At 35.0% G+C, this 17,128-nt stretch overlaps 1 protein-coding gene across 2 annotated transcripts; it reads right to left on the bottom strand.

Moving 5' to 3' along the window:
* Nucleotides 1-1,835: 1,835 nt before the first annotated feature.
* On the bottom strand, nucleotides 1,836-7,964 carry LOC134682128 (BTB/POZ domain-containing protein 6-like). Of its 2 annotated transcripts, none has more exons than XM_063541711.1 (3): nucleotides 5,589-5,664; nucleotides 4,238-4,496; nucleotides 1,836-3,034 (listed from the first exon to the last, which is right to left on the bottom strand). In XM_063541711.1, exons 2-3 carry the CDS (start codon nucleotides 4,489-4,491, stop codon nucleotides 2,005-2,007), a joined length of 1,284 nt encoding a protein of 427 aa, XP_063397781.1. In that variant the 5' UTR covers nucleotides 4,492-4,496; nucleotides 5,589-5,664; the 3' UTR covers nucleotides 1,836-2,004. The 2 variants fall into 2 exon arrangements, with proteins under 2 accessions (XP_063397781.1, XP_063397780.1); XM_063541710.1 differs by lacking the exon at nucleotides 5,589-5,664 and adding an exon at nucleotides 7,862-7,964 and having other exon boundaries at nucleotides 1,837-3,034.
* Nucleotides 7,965-17,128: the final 9,164 nt, after the last annotated feature.

Raw genomic sequence — 17,128 nt, 5'->3', positions numbered from 1 at the left:
TAGACTCAATGTTGTTGAGACAATGACTTACTGGTTTTGTTCATAGACTTACTGGTATTAAGACAATGACTTACTGGTGTTGTTCATTGACTTAATGGTGTTGAGACAATGACTTACTCGTGTTGTTCATAGACTAACTGTTGTTGTTCATAGACTTACTGCTGTTGTTCATATACTTACTGGTGCTGAGACAATGACTCACTCGTGTTGTTCATAGACTAACTTGTTGTTCATGGAATGACTTTTGTTGTTTATAGACTTACTGGTGTTGTTCATATACTTACTGGTGTTTAGACAATGACCTACTGGTGTTGTTCATGGACTAACTGTTGTTGTTCATAGACTAACTGGTGTCGAGACAATGACTTACTGGTGTTGTTCATAGACTTACTGGTGTTGATACAATGACTTACTGGTGTTTAGACAATGACTTACTGGTGTTGTTCATAGATCAACTGTTGTTCATAGACTTGCTGGTGTTGTTCATAGACTTACTGGTGTTGTGACAATGACTTATACTGGAGTTGTTCATAGACCAACTGTTGTTCATAGACTTACTGGTGTTGTTCATAGACTTACTGGTGTTGTTCATAGACCAACTGTTGTTCATAGACTTGCTGGTGTTGTTCATAGACTTACTGGTGTTCTTCATAGACTTACTGGTGTTGTGACAATGACTTATACTGGAGTTGTTCATAGACCAACTGTTGTTCATAGACTTACTGGTGTTGTTCATAGACTTACTGGTGTTGTTCATAGACCAACTGTTGTTCTTCATAGACTTACTGGTGTTGTGACAATGACTTATACTGGAGTTGTTCATAGACTTACTGGTGTTGTTCATAGACTTACTGGTGGTGTTCATGGACTTACTGGTGTTGAGACAATGACTTACTGGTGTTGTGCATAGACTGCAATGTGTCTTGGTAATAGATGATTCAATTTGCTAATTGTTCTTGGGCGAAACCGGCATCGCTAACGGGGTTTCTTCACTGTGGTTTTCTTATTAGAATACAGTCGTAATTTTATACGGGATTGATAAATTACATCGAAGTCTATTGAAATTTTACAAGTATAGCATGCATATTCAAGATGCACTAAAGTGTAACGACTTTAATGGAGAGCAAGGAACGCAGAACCATCATGAACATTACTGTAACTTACAAATCAATAATAAATCAATTAATCATACATACAGAGCCTAGATTCGGAATGACGGACGGGGAAGTTTGACGGTCATTTGAAAAGAGGGTATTTTTGATAAGAAATAAAAAGGCTGCCCTGTCATTAATCCACGTTCGACCATCAAAAGGTTTTTGCTATTATTCATTAATATAACATGCAGAAAGTGTGTAAATCTCTCTACACCTGCATAGGATGAATTGTCTCCATTCTGACAGGACGTGTCTGTGTATAGAATACGTACATCTGGCATAGACCAACGAACGCCATCGTCGTGCATGTGTTTTACTGCCAGAGGCATGATATATATAATATCCAAATTATAAGATATTAGATGGTATGATTGCCAGTGAAAAAAAATGACACAGAAGTTAACAACTAAATTCAGTTGGTCATACATCTGTACCCAAGTCCATACTTTGTTTATTTTTTTGCGTGCAGGATAAAAAAAAGTAAGTAGGTTTTCATCACAATCATGAAAGATTACATGTTGTGTAGTCATTATTTATTTACATGAGGAGTTCTATGACATTGACATAAATTTCAATATACGTGTAGTTGAAATAATGGTTTCTTTTTAAAATATTAAATACTGTGTCGTTTCTCTCTTTCTCAATCTCTCGCTCTTGTTGCCCGTTGTAATCTTTTCTCTGGTTTTTTTTTTCCAGCGAATATAGAGCACCGTTCGCTCCCATTTGCATCTCCGTACTGCATACAATGGAATGTTGTATAATTTAACCCTATTTATCCTTCTCTGATTTGTTATTGGTCATAAAATTGGTGAGATTATTTCCTCGCTGTCTCAATGAAAACCATACCACTTCAGCTGCGTATAACAGGTTTTACAAGAATTGCTGGCACTTGATCTTTACGCATGATGACTTTTGTAAAGTCCCCTTCAGGATTTACACACGTGGGAACGGAACCATGTAATTGTAAATTTGACCTTCCGCTTGCTCCATAGTAACCATGTGACCCCTGAACTTTCAAAATGATAGTATGCTTGTAACCCTTGTCAATTTTAGGAGCAGCGTGAAACGTAACGTTAATTAATGACGATTTGTTGCGGACATCAATTCTTCTTTTAGTTCTTGCCATTTCTTTATTGTTTACATCAAATAATGCGAGATCTGCGTCGTAAAATTCATCCTCAAAAATACTGCAGTCAACGCGAACACCTTCAACTAATATTTCAATGGACGATGAAAATGATATTGCAGTTTCTTCGTTGTGAATACAACTGACCGGTCCAAAACGCCAGTGAAGAACTAAGTTTTCGCCTGTTACTCGTTTTGTGGTCATAAAATGTTTTGAATGTATTTCCTTTCCTGTAAAGAAATTTCGAAGATGTATAATTTCATCTCTTGTTAATAAGTCTGAATGTATAACTGTTTTATTGAAAAACGCTTCGTTCATAAGTGGGAATCGAACTTGATACAGTATTCTTCCAAGAACTTTTCTTTGGTTTTTAGATGAATTCAACATTTCCTGACGTAAGCATTCGATTTCAGACCACCGCATTACCGCTTCGAATATTGCATCTTCCTCGGCATCCAGTTCGTTCGAACTAATGATTTCATACACGCATTGATGTGCAAGATCACAGAAGCTTGATGATTTCAGGACTATCTTTGGTTGGTGGAAAATGAAATCCAGGCATTTCTTTTTTAGTTCGTCATTGTCAAATTTGTAAGCTTGGTCTAAAATAAAACAAACATTGTCACCAAGGATACCATGCTCAAGAGCTCTTGTACACTTATCTTCTAAACCATTCAAGCCGTACTTCCTTGCTGCATATAACAGCGGAGCCGCTGTCTTTGTGTCGATCTTTACATCATCGCTATAAATAAACCTGAAAGAAAAAATACACAATGTTTGGAACAAAAGTAGAACTGTATGTTAAAAATACTACGTATAACTTTTACGGTCACCTTCAAGAAGTGGTTATCTGATACCGTGTGTTGGTGTCTCAACGCACCGAGGACGTGTTTTTGAAACCAGAATAGTCGTCTGATTTTTTTCAATTGTATATTTGTTTTCTCTTGCAATGAAAAATATCTACTATCTCTTTTTTCCCCAGTGAATTAGGAGTGGGCACAGATGACTTCCATTTGCATCTCCACACTATACAATGGAACATTGCATACGTAAACCCTCGTTTATCCTTATCTAATTTTCAATGTGCACTGCTTTTAAAACAGTTTGTGTATTATATTTTTGTGCTACTGCGGCTTAAAGCAACCAACAATCAATCAATATAATTAATGAATAAATTAAAGAATGTTTCACAAGAGATGTGAAAGATGCCAAATGGATATTATTGATTGTTGGTTGCTTTACGCCGCATCAGCACAAAAATAAAATTGAGAATGGAAATGGGGAATGTGTCAAAGAGACAACAACCCGACCAAATAAAAAAAACATCAACAGAAGGTCACCAACAGGTCTTCAATGTAGCGAGAAATTCGCTCACCCGGATGCGTCCTTCAGCTGGCCCCTAAACAAATATATACTTGTTTAGTGATAATGAACGCCATACTAATTTCAAAATTGTAAAATTAAAATAATACAAGATTAACAAAGGCCAGAGGCTCCTGACTTGGGACAGGCGCAAAAATGCGGCGGGGTTAACCATGTTTGTGAGATCTCAACCCTCCCCCTATACCCCTAACCAATGTAGAAAAGTAAACGCATAGCAATACGCACATTAAAATTCAGTTCAAGAGAAGTCCGAGTCTGATGTCAGAAGATGTAACCAAAGAAAATAAACAAAATGACAAAAAGGCTATATCGCGACGAGGATGTCAAATGGATATTCAAACTCATAAAATTGACAACGCAAAAGAAAAACAAAAAACTGAGACCAAAAGACAAACAACAGTGTTAAATAAAATAACACCGAGAACTAAACTTTTAACTTAAATGATGAATTGGTACATGTCTCTTTCATATAAGCTTCCTTTTCGTGCTCATTATAACAGGGTTTTGTTCACAGAATAGTATACATTATCAATACATTGCCATTTGTTTTTATATAAAACGTGACCAGACTTACTCTAACATTTGTTTAAATGTCTCCTTTTCTATGTCTGGTATAGATATGTATTCATCAGCATTTTCAGCCATAAGTCCGTGAAGCATGGCATAAAATACGCAACTTCGGCTAATCATCACATACTTATGTGCCATAACAAGTTCTTGTTCGTCCCCAACTAGAAATCCAACATCACAGGCAATTTGATTGGCTAACATGTGCTTGTTGCACTCCGATAGGCATTTGGTCGCCTGCCAGTCATACGGAGGAGACATGGTCTCTAAAATAGAAAAAGGTTCAACAAAACTTATGAATGAGTATGAAAAATGTATTGACTTAGAAAATATATTGACAAAATGGAATGCTGAAATATAAGCCAGTACATTCAATAAAAAGTAAGAATATGAATTATTAAGCAGCAACCGCCTTCTTAATAATGAATTATAACAAGATACCTTTAGTGTATATATTGATAGCAACAATATCGATACGTTCACTATGAAAGTTTTATGTAGATTTACATCCCTTGGACAATAAAATGCTTAAGGACAATAAAATGCTTAAGGACAATAAAATGCGGACAATAAAATGATTAAGGACAATAAAAGATTTTATCTAGACAAACATACTTTCCTTAAACACGCGTACACTATAGACTTCGATATATTATTAAAAGAAAAAAAACCAGATTCAACATCCAAAGTCGAAAATATTCGGTTGCTTGCACGCAGAACAACACTATTTTTCTTTATCAAATTAAGGTCGCCAGTACAATGAACGAGCTGGTGTATATCTTCGTATGCTATAGACATGATAGAGTTTCCGTATCATTGCAATTTATGTCACAGGGTTAGGGGAAAGGTTTGCGCTCATAAACAGGTTTAAAGCTACATTCTCATTGTGCCTATATATGCGTGTGATAGTATAAAGGCAGTAGTTTGTCTATAAATGATTGCCGTTGGTTGCTCTTTATTTTATCTTTATTTTACTTTATTTCGTTTGTTGTGTTTACTATAAGGTCGTTAATTTTCTGTATCGGGTTGTTTCACATTTTTATGTTTTTTTGTTATGCCGTTGCTTTATTTTTCAATAATACGATAAGAGTTTTGTTCTTTTTTGAAAACAGGACTGTGACATAGTGTTGCGTGTTTATATAGACGTCATTGTTTCCGTGAGGAATATAAATTTAGTGTACACAAGCCACACTTCCATTATATGAGTGGAATGATAGACCTCAACCTTTTAGAATTAAAACACCATTAACTATTTATAATTGTGTGATGAAAAATCCAATCCTTCTTCAACAACATCGCCCCCACTTAATATACCAAATTTGTCTCTTTTTTCTTACAGATCTTCAATAATTTCTTACCGTTTATATATATATATTTATCTAACACAAAGAAATATGTCCACACTTAAACAGTGTATATAGTCGAAGTTAAAGAGTTCAGTACGGTATGATGTATTTATATATACTAAATTTGTATCTCAATTGTTTAAATTTGTTCAACAAATATACAACCTATTGACTTAACCATATTAGTACTTCTTACAGATACTATCAATACATTAAGAACGGACTGTTGTATGCGCTCCGAGTCTCAAATACAAAACGTTAGATTTGTCTCGTGATGAAAATAACAATACGCATGACCCGACACTCCTTGGGACAAAAGAATAGTCAATGGAGCGAACTTATAGGAACAACATGTACAAACGGGATACAGTTTTTATCTTCAAAGTCGGCTTTAAAAAATAATGTCTATCGTATGGATCAAAAGTAAACAAATAAGACGCAAGCCAATACACATGAATTCTATCTAAATCATCTGCTTTTGAGTTTACAAAAATACCCTAATCTGTTACCATTCTAAATAGAAGCATTCGCGTGTGTGTATTTATATATATATATTTGAAATCATTTCATCATATTTTTTTTCTTTGAGTTTTTGAAAATATATACTGGAACAAAGGATTGTTTACATATTCTTATTAGTGAACCATATAGGGTATGTGCTTAAGTCCAAAGAAATCCAATAAGAGTCTGAGAGAAAAAAAAGTATGGGATCGCCAACACTGCATGCTAAAAAGGGAAGACATTTGGTGTGGATTTTCCTAGTTTCGATAGAAAAATGTATATATAGCTCTGACTGATTCCTGGTCCAGGGTTCGGCAATTCTGTTCTTTAAGATGTCAAAATATTTATATGTATACACCATCATAAGAAAAAACATAAGAATTTCACACTGAAAACCATGCATCATATTTCCTAGTTTATTTGATATTTTCCTATCACACCAGTTTCAAATGCTTTTTGTTACATATACAACATGTATTACAGATCATACATAATCAGTTTACACTTGAATTTGTAAGAGCATAAAATATTACTGACCATGCTGAACACGGATTTGTAACTTTTTTTTTCTTCATCTAATTATTATTATCTTTCAATTTTCTTACTAGTTTTATTTACTAGTTTCATTCACTAATTATTTATCTAGATCATTTTGAAAAGGGGGCCCGGGGGACGATGTCAAAACAAAAATTATTTTACCTTCAATAAAAAAAGACGGAAAATCAATCAATATACTTGTCATAAAAATCTATATAAACTTATTTACTTGTTCAATGAAAGTATATAAAGACTACATAATACAAATGTCAATAAATCGACCAAAAATTAGATTAAAAAGCCCTTTACTTTATAAAATAATGTCTATCTTGAGGTTCAAAAGAAAACAAACAAGACGCAAGCAAATAGACTTGACGAAAACTGTCATATCTATATCTATATCTATATAATACATATTCTTAGACTAATCCGATTATTTTAAAAAAATAAATAAAAAAAATGCAGGTCGGTTTAACTTTGAGTCTTCTTAATTCTATTTGTAATACCTTTTCTCTACAGATTTTCATTGTTTGTTACGTTTTATAATATTTGTCTATTCTTCGTTTGACGTTTTGTTTATTATTATCTGTTCTTTTCTTGATATTTACGTACCCAAAGGTTTTGTCTTTTTCGCCCATTATCTGTATTCTTGGTACGTTATATTCTCTATTCTATAAAACCTGTATCATAGCCGGATCCAGGGGTGGGGTCTGTGGGCCCGGGTCCCCCCCTTTCGTGGTAAAAATTTGGTTGAATGTATAGGAAATCCCTGAAGCATTACTGGAGCGGGCCCCCCTTATGAACAGTTCTAGATCCGCCACTGCGCATGCATCAAAGTCAGGGAGGGATCTCGTCAGGTCGTTTTTTTTTGTATGCCGGGTTGAAGAATTTCATATTAATGGCATGCATGTTGATATTTAATTTATTCACATCTTTTATAATTTCAACTATTTAGACTAGGAGCTTTTCTTATTGTTTGGACACCTGTTTATGGTCGTATGTGTTGCATACTTGTTAGATGTTTTTGTTTTTTGCCGTTGCGGATAACTGTCTCATTGACGCATACCTCCCCCTTTTATGTGCTGGACTGAAAATCGTGTAAAGTGTACACGTGTGCTTTTTTTTTAAATTTCTTTAGCATTTACAGTTATTGATAGTGCATAATTCTAGGTTAAAAGCTAATGTTAATCTTTCTAATAATCTAACCAGATTTTAAATTTTAAATAGGCCCCAAAGGGGGTCCTTACCTTCCTTTTTGGGGGATTCGGTCGCCATTATAAACTCCTAAGCCATTAGTTCTTAGTGTATTTATATGATAAAGTAACATGTTGCTCTTACATCGAGGTCAACTTTTTATACAAGGTAGATTTTATAAATAGGCTTTTGAGTCCATGATTTAATCCGCAAGAACAAAGATACTTCAATTGAACATTCTTTAAATGTCTTAAAGTATAAATCTTTCAATATTATTACCCTATTTTTCTATCAGTTGACATACAGTAGGTATTCATTTCTGATTTGAATTGAAATTGTCCTTATGTATGATCAACTGCAATACACCAATTAGAAGAAAAATAGTTGATCGCGTTTCTTTAGCCTTTGTTTACTTTACAACATTTTTCCAACAATTATCGATGTGTGGACATTTAAATATAGTTTGATCGGTACTAAGAGTGTGTTTATGGGGGGTCCTTTATTTTTGTTTTCATTTCCTCTTTTTGTCATATTCAAGCAACAAGTATTCTCCTTTCTTTATTTGTTTACCAATTTTTTATTCTTTTTTTTGGGGGGACCATTATTCTGCACTTTTTGCCCACTATCCTATATTGTATAAACCCCATACAAACCCTCTCTATTATTTTGATGGTTTAAGTCGGTTAAGGACACCATTGTTTATTAAATATTAAGGATCATTCATAAGGTGAAAACGGTGAATAAAAAAAAAAACAAACAATGAAAACAGAGAAAAGTCAAGTTTAGGTCGAAATTTCAAAAACCTGCCATAATAGAATAGAGTCTTCACCGGATTTTGTTATTGTTTGTTTTTTTAAATAGGGCACAAGCCTTCAAATTCATTAGATAAGTTTCAGCGATAAGACTTAATTCTCATATTCGATTATAAAACATACTAAAACGATATCGAGATAACAAAAATTCCCAAAAGAAACAATCTTCGCTTCACCATTGGAGAGCATGAGTACGTTCATGTCAAAATAGCGATGGTTTCATCTAAATGGTATTTTAAATATAGATACGTCTAACAAGCATCTAGATAATAAAAATGATTTTTATAAGTATCTTGATGGGTGTAAGATACATTTAGATACTTTAGCGAACTATCTAGATACCTTTTTTGCATTTAGATATTTTCAACAACCATCCAGTACTTCTTAAAAGCATAAAGTTACTTTCAATTAGTATCTAGATGCTTCACACAAGTATCTAGATGCTTCCTACAAGTATCTAGAAGCTGTGCACAAGTATACAAATGCTTCCTACATGTATCTAGATGCTTCTTACAATAATCTAGATGTTTCTCACAAGTATTTAGATACTTTCTATCAGTATTTAAATGCTTCGCATAAGAATCTAGATGCTTCCTACACGTATCTAGATGCTTCCTACAAGTATCTAGATGTTTCACACAAGTATCTAGATGCTTCCTACAAATATCTATCTAGATGCGTCCTACAAGTATCTAGATGTTTCACACAAGTATCTAGATGCTTCGCACATTTTTTAAATGCTTCCTACAAGTATCTAGATGCTTCTCACAAGTATCTAGATGCTTCTCACAAGTATCGAGATGCTTCCCACAAGTATCTAGATGCTTCTCACAAGTATCGAGATGCTTCCTACAAGTATCGAGATGCTTCGCACAAGTATCTAGATGCTTCTCACAAGTATCTAGATGCTTCTCACAAGTATCTAGATGCTTCGCACAAGTATCTAGATGCTTCGCAAAAGTATCTAGATGCTTCTCACGAGTATCTAGATGCTTCGCACAAGTATCTAGATGCTTCCTACAAGTTTCTATATGCTTCTCACAAGTATCTAGATGCTTCCTACAAGTATCGAGATGCTTCTCACAAGTATCTTAATGCTTCCTACAAGTATCGAGATGCTTCTCACAAGTATCAAGATGCTTCTCACAAGTATCTAGAGGCTTCTCACAAGTATCTAGATGCTTCTCACAAGTATCTAGATGCTTCTCACAAGTATCTAGATGCTTCTCACAAGTATCTAGATGCTTCCTACAAGTATCTAGATGCTTCTCACGAGTATCTAGATGCTTCTCACAAGTATCTTAATGCTTCCTACAAGTAACTAGATGCTTCCTACAAGTATCTAGATGCTTCTCACAAGTATCTAAATGCTTCCTACAAGTATCTAGATGCTTCGCACAAGTATGTATATATGCTTCCTACAAGTATCTGGATGCTTCCTACAAGTATCCAGATGCTTCGCACAAGTATGTATCTATGCTTCCTACAAGTATCTAGATGCTTCCTACAAGTATCTAGATGCTTCCTACAAGTATCTAGATGCTTCTCACAAGTATCTAGATGCTTCTCACAAGTATCCAGATGCTTCTCACAAGTATCTAGATGCTTCTCACAAGTATCTAGATGCTTCCCACAAGTATCTAGATGCTTCTCACAAGTATCTAGATGCTTCCTACAAGTATCGAGATGCTTCGCACAAGTATCTAGATGCTTCTCACAAGTATATAGATGCTTCTCACAAGTATCTAGATGCTTCTCACAAGTATCTAGATGCTTCCTACAAGTATCGAGATGCTTCGCACAAGTATCTAGATGCTTCTCACAAGTATCTAAATGCTTCTCACAAGTATCTAGCTGCTTCCTACAAGTATCGAGATGCTTCTCACAAGTATCTAAATGCTTCTCACAAGTATCTAGATGCTTCTCACAAGTATCTAGATGCTTCTCACAAGTATCTAGATGCTTCTCACAAGTATCTAGATGCTTCTCACAAGTATCTAGATGCTTCCTACAAGTATCTAGATGCTTCTCACAAGTATCTTGATGCTTCCTACAAGTATCTAGATGCTTCCTACAAGTATCTAGATGCTACTCACAAGTATCTAAATGCTTCCTACAAGTATCTAGATGCTTCGCACAAGTATGTATCTATGCTTCCTACAAGTATCTAGATGCTTCCTACATGTATCTAGATGATTCCTACAAGTATCTAGATGCTTCTCACAAGTATCTAGATGCTTCTCACAAGTATCTAGATGCTTCTCACAAGTATCTAGATGCTTCTCACAAGTATCTAGATGCTTCTCACAAGTATCTAGATGCTTCTCACAAGTATCTAGATGCTTCCCACAAGTATCTAGATGCTTCTCACAAGTATCTAGATGCTTCCTACACGTATCGAGATGCTTCGCACAAGTATCGAGATGCTTCGCACAAGTATCTAGATGCTTCTCACAAGTATCTAGATGCTTCCTACAAGTATCGAGATGCTTCTCACAAGTATCTAAATGCTTCTCACAAGTATCTAGATGCTTCTCACAAGTATCTAGATGCTTCTCACAAGTATCTAGATGCTTCCTACACGTATCTAGATGCTTCCTACAAGTATCTAGATGCTTCTCACGAGTATCTAGATGCTTCTCACAAGTATGTTGATGCTTCCTACAAGTAACTAGATGCTTCTCACAAGTATCTAAATGCTTCTCACAAGTATCTAGATGCTTCTCACAAGTATCTAGATGCTTCTCACAAGTATCTAGATGTTTCCTACAAGTATCTAGATGCTTCCTACAAGTATCTAGATGCTTCTCACGAGTATCTAGATGCTTCGCACAAGTATCTAGATGCTTCTCACAAGTATCTAGATGCTTCTCATAAGTATCTAGATGCTTCTCACAAGTATCTAGATGCTTCTCACAAGTATCTAGATGCTTCCTACAAGTTTCTAGATGCTTCTCACAAGTATCTAGATGCTTCTCACAAGTATCGAGATGCTTCTCACAAGTATCTTAATGCTTCCTACAAGTATCGAGATGCTTCTCACAAGTATCAAGATGCTTCTCACAAGTATCTAGAGGCTTCTCACAAGTATCTAGATGCTTCTCACAAGTATCTAGATGCTTCCTACAAGTATCTAGATGCTTCTCACGAGTATCTAGATGCTTCTCACAAGTATCTTGATGCTTCCTACAAGTAACTAGATGCTTCCTACAAGTATCTAGATGCTTCTCACAAGTATCTAAATGCTTCCTACAAGTATCTAGATGCTTCGCCCAAGTATGTATCTATGCTTCCTACAAGTATCTAGATGCTTCCTACAAGTATCCAGATGCTTCGCACAAGTATGTATCTATGCTTCCTACAAGTATCTAGATGCTTCCTACAAGTATCTAGATGCTTCTCACAAGTATGTAGATGCTTCTCACAAGTATCTAGATGCTTCTCACAAGTATCTAGATGCTTCCCACAAGTATCTAGATGCTTCTCACAAGTATCTAGATGCTTCCTACAAGTATCAAGATGCTTCGCACAAGTATCTAGATGCTTCTCACAAGTATCTAGATGCTTCTCACAAGTATCTAGATGCTTCTCACAAGTATCTAGATGCTTCCTACAAGTATCAAGATGCTTCGCACAAGTATCTAGATGCTTCTCACAAGTATCTAGATGCTTCTCACAAGTATCTAGATGCTTCCTACAAGTATCTAGATGCTTCTCACAAGTATCTAGATGCTTCTCACAAGTATCGAGATGCTTCTCACAAGTATCTAGATGCTTCCTACAAGTATCTAGATGCTTCTCACAAGTATCTAGATGCTTCTCACAAGTATCTAGATGCTTCCTACAAGTATCGAGATGCTTCTCACAAGTATCGAGATGCTTCTCACAAGTATCTAGATGCTTCTCACAAGTATCTAGATGCTTCCTACAAGTATCTAGATGCTTCTCACAAGTATCTAGATGCTTCTCACAAGTATCTTGATGCTTCCTACAAGCACTAGATGCTTCCTACAAATATCTAGATGCTTCTCACAAGTATCTAAATGCTTCTCACAAGTATCTAGATGCTTCTCACAAGTATCTAGATGCTTCTCACAAGTATCTAGATGCTTCTCACAAGTATCTAGATGCTTCTCACAAGTATCTAGATTCTAGATGCTTCTCACAAGTATCTAGATGCTTCCTACAAGTATCGAGATGCTTCTCACAAGTATCTAAATGCTTCCTACAAGTATCGAGATGCTTCTCACAAGTATCTAGATGCTTCCTACAAGTATCTAGATGCTTCTCACAAGTATCTAGATGCTTCTCACAAGTATCTTGATGCTTCCTACAAGTATCTAGATGCTTCTCACAAGTATCTAGATGCTTCTCACAAGTATCTAGATGCTTCCTACAAGTTTCTAGATGCTTCTCACAAGTATCTAGATGCTTCCTACAAGTATCGAGATGCTTCTCACAAGTATCGAGATGCTTCTCACAAGTATCTTAATGCTTCTCACAAGTATCAAGATGCTTCTCACAAGTATCTAGAGGCTTCTCACAAGTATCTAGATGCTTCTCACAAGTATCTAGATGCTTCTCACAAGTATCTAGATGCTTCCTACAAGTATCTAGATGCTTCTCACGAGTATCTAGATGCTTCTCACAAGTATCTTGATGCTTCCTACAAGTAACTAGATGCTTCCTACAAGTATCTAGATGCTTCTCACAAGTATCTAAATGCTTCCTACAAGTATCTAGATGCTTCGCCCAAGTATGTATCTATGCTTCCTACAAGTATCTAGATGCTTCCTACAAGTATCTAGATGCTTCTCACAAGTATCTAGATGCTTCTCACAAGTATCTAGATGCTTCTCACAAGTATCTAGATGCTTCCCACAAGTATCTAGATGCTTCTCACAAGTATCTAGATGCTTCCTACAAGTATCAAGATGCTTCGCACAAGTATCTAGATGCTTCTCACAAGTATCTAGATGCTTCTCACAAGTATCTAGATGCTTCCTACAAGTATCGAGATGCTTCTCACAAGTATCTAGATGCTTCTCACAAGTATCGAGATGCTTCTCACAAGTATCGAGATGCTTCCTACAAGTATCTAGATGCTTCTCACAAGTATCTAGATGCTTCCTACAAGTATCGAGATGCTTCTCACAAGTATCGAGATGCTTCTCACAAGTATCTAGATGCTTCTCACAAGTATCTAGATGCTTCTCACAAGTATCTAGATGCTTCTCACAAGTATCTAGATGCTTCTCACAAGTATCTAGATGCTTCTCACAAGTATCTTGATGCTTCCTACAAGTATCTAGATGCTTCCTACAAGTATCTAGATGCTTCTCACAAGTATCTAAATGCTTCCTACAGGTATCTAGATGCTTCGCACAAGTATGTATCTATGCTTCCTACAAGTATCTAGATGCTTCCTACAAGTATCGAGATGCTTCTCGCAAGTATCTAAATGCTTCCTACAAGTATCGAGATGCTTCTCACAAGTATCTAGATGCTTCTTACAAGTATCTAGATGCTTCTCACAAGTATCTAGATGCTTCCTACAAGTATCTAGATGCTTCCTACAAGTATCTAGATGCTTCTCACAAGTATCTAGATGCTTCCTACAAGTATCGAGATGCTTCTCACAAGTATCTAAAAAGTAAAATCACAAAAATACTGAACTCAGAGGAAAATCAATTTGGAAAGTCCATAATCACATGGCAAAATCAAAAAACAAAACGCATCAAAAACGAATGGACAAGAACTGTCATATTCCTGACTTGGTACAGACATTTTCAAATGTAGAAAATGGTGGATTAAACCTGGTTCTATAGCGCTAACCCTCTCACTTTAATAACAGTCTCATCAAATTCCGTTACATTTACATGATGCGTTAAATAAACAGTCACAATCAATAAAATAGTCAAAATATGGGAACATCAGTCATCATCGTATAACAATTTAACAGGACACAACAACATCTACTATCTACGAACACATGGATTGATTTGAGTGTCTGACGTCAGAAAAATTATACACGTCACATAAATTTGTCGTTCAATGTGCATACAATAGTTATCAAAAGTACCTGGATTATAAACAATTTTAAATTTTACATAGGCAATGAGCGCAGACAGGGTTAAAAAATCAAAAGTATGTAAGAATAAATTACAGAAATCAAACTAGTCTAAAAGTTATACATAGAATTTATGAGAATCCAAAAACTTTTAAAAGGAACAATTTAACAGGACACAAAAACCTATCCACGAACACATGGATCTACTTAAGGATGTACACCTCTGAGGAGCCAAAAATTTCTAGAATTAAACTTTTTTTCTTAACCTGATTTTTAGGTTTATAAGACTGTAACAAAACAATTGGTGAAGAAAAAATCATATGGTGGTGTGCTTCTTTTTTTGCTACGGCCCTTTGAAAATGCCCAATTTTGATGATTTTCTCACTTTTCATCGATTTTTACCTATTTTTGGGCTATTATCGTGAAAAAAATCACAGTTCCACAATTAAACTTTTTTTTATACTTTCCATAAAGATGAAGTGGACCAATCTGAATAAATTTAACTTACAAAAACTATAGGTAGGTGTTAATATAAGAAAGTTTTATCATATTTTGATGCTTTTTTGTGTAAAATTTACCATACTGCCAATTTTGTATTTTTATGATTTTTCTCATTTTAAAGAACAAAATGCATATTAATTCAACTTTTTTGTTATAAATGATTGACAAAATACATATCTAAGAAATAAGAAAAGACCAAAATGAGATGGGATGTATATTATTCTTGTAAAATATGTTTTTGTATCCCTCACCCATTTTCTCAAAATTTTGACTAAAAATACTGACTTGAATGGTCGTAAAATTTGAAAACTGGATTATTCAAAAACCGTTCATGGTAAATACACAATTTTTTCACAGAGTTATGTTTGATTATAATATTTTTAAAGTTCATTGATATTTTCCACTTCTATCATATGTTTTGGAAATAATTTAAGAACGAGATTTCAACGAGACTGAACGAGACTGAAAAGTCAGAAGAATACATCCTTAAGTGTCCGACGTCAGAAAAATTATATACGTCACATAAATTTGTCGTTCAATGTGCATACAAACAATTTTAAAATTTACATAGGCAATGTACGCATACAGGGTTAAAAAATCAAAAGTATGTAAGAATAAATTACAGAAATAGACCGAGATTCAAACTAGTCCAAAAATTATACATAGAATATATGAGAATCCAAAACTTTTTAAAGGGAACAATTTAACAGGACACAATAACATCTACTGTCTAAGAACACATGGATTGATTTGAGTGTCTGACGTTAGAAAAATTATATACGTCACATAAATTTGTTGTTCAATGTGCATACAAACAATTTTAAAAAATTTTCATAGGCAATGTACGCATACAGAGTTAAAAAATCAAAAGTATGTAAGAATAAATTACAGAAATAGACCGAGATTCAAACTAGTTCAAAAGTTATACATAGAATTTATGAGAATCCAAAAATTGTCAATTCCACTACGCCATTGATTGATTTTGCTTCTCACAAGTATCTAGATGCTTCTCACAAGTATCTACATGCTTCTCACAAGTATCTAGATGCTTCCTACAAGTATCGAGATGCTTCTCACAAGTATCTAAATGCTTCCTACAAGTATCGAGATGCTTCTCACAAGTATCTAAATGCTTTCTACAAGTATCGAGATGCTTCTCACAAGTATCTAGCTGCTTCTCACAAGCTTCCTACAAGTATCTAGATGCTTCTCACAAGTATCTAGATGCTTCTCACAAGTATCTAGATGCTTCTCACAAGTATCTAGATGCTTCTCACAAGTATCTAGATGCTTCCCACAAGTATCTAGATGCTTCTCACAAGTATCTAGATGCTTCCTACAAGTATCGAGATGCTTCTCACAAGTATCTAAATGCTTCTCACAAGTATCTAGATGCTTCTCACAAGTATCTACATGCTTCTCACAAGTATCTAGATGCTTCCTACAAGTATCGAGATGCTTCTCACAAGTATCTAAATGCTTCCTACAAGTATCGAGATGCTTCTCACAAGTATCTAAATGCTTTCTACAAGTATCGAGATGCTTCTCACAAGTATCTAGCTGCTTCTCACAAGTATCTAGATGCTCCTACAAGTACCTAGATGCTTCTCACAAGTATCTAGATGCTTCTCACAAGTATCTTGATGCTTCCTACAAGTATCTAGATGCTTCCTACAAGTATCTAGATGCTTCTCACAAGTATCTAAATGCTTCCTACAAGTATCTAGATGCTTCGCACAAGTATGTATCTATGCTTCCTACAAGTATCTAGATGCTTCCTACAAGTATCTAGATGCTTCTCACAAGTATATAAATGCTTCCTACAAGTATCTAGATGCTTCGCACAAGTATGTATCTATGCTTCCTACAAGTATCTAGATGCTTCCTACAATTATCTAGATGCTTCTCACAAGTATCTAGATGCTTCCTACAAGTAT

This window comes from Mytilus trossulus, chromosome 8 (genome assembly GCF_036588685.1).
Source record: "Mytilus trossulus isolate FHL-02 chromosome 8, PNRI_Mtr1.1.1.hap1, whole genome shotgun sequence".
Taxonomy (NCBI): domain Eukaryota; kingdom Metazoa; phylum Mollusca; class Bivalvia; order Mytilida; family Mytilidae; genus Mytilus; species Mytilus trossulus.
Note: the sequence above shows the minus strand (reverse complement) of the source record. Positions and strands in the feature narration are given on the sequence as shown.

What these genes read in the sequence shown, in the direction of transcription:
- LOC134682128 (XM_063541710.1), bottom strand. Translation starts at nt 7,889, where the DNA reads ATGGCGACCGAATCCCCCAAAAAGGAAG. An exon ending in CGAATCCCCCAAAAAGGAAG is followed by an intron (nt 4,497 to 7,861) that starts GTAAGGACCCCC and finishes TTTCTATTTTAG; the next exon opens with AGACCATGTCTCCTCCGTAT. An exon ending in ACATTTAAACAAATGTTAGA is followed by an intron (nt 3,035 to 4,237) that starts GTAAGTCTGGTC and finishes TTTTTCTTTCAG; the next exon opens with GTTTATTTATAGCGATGATG.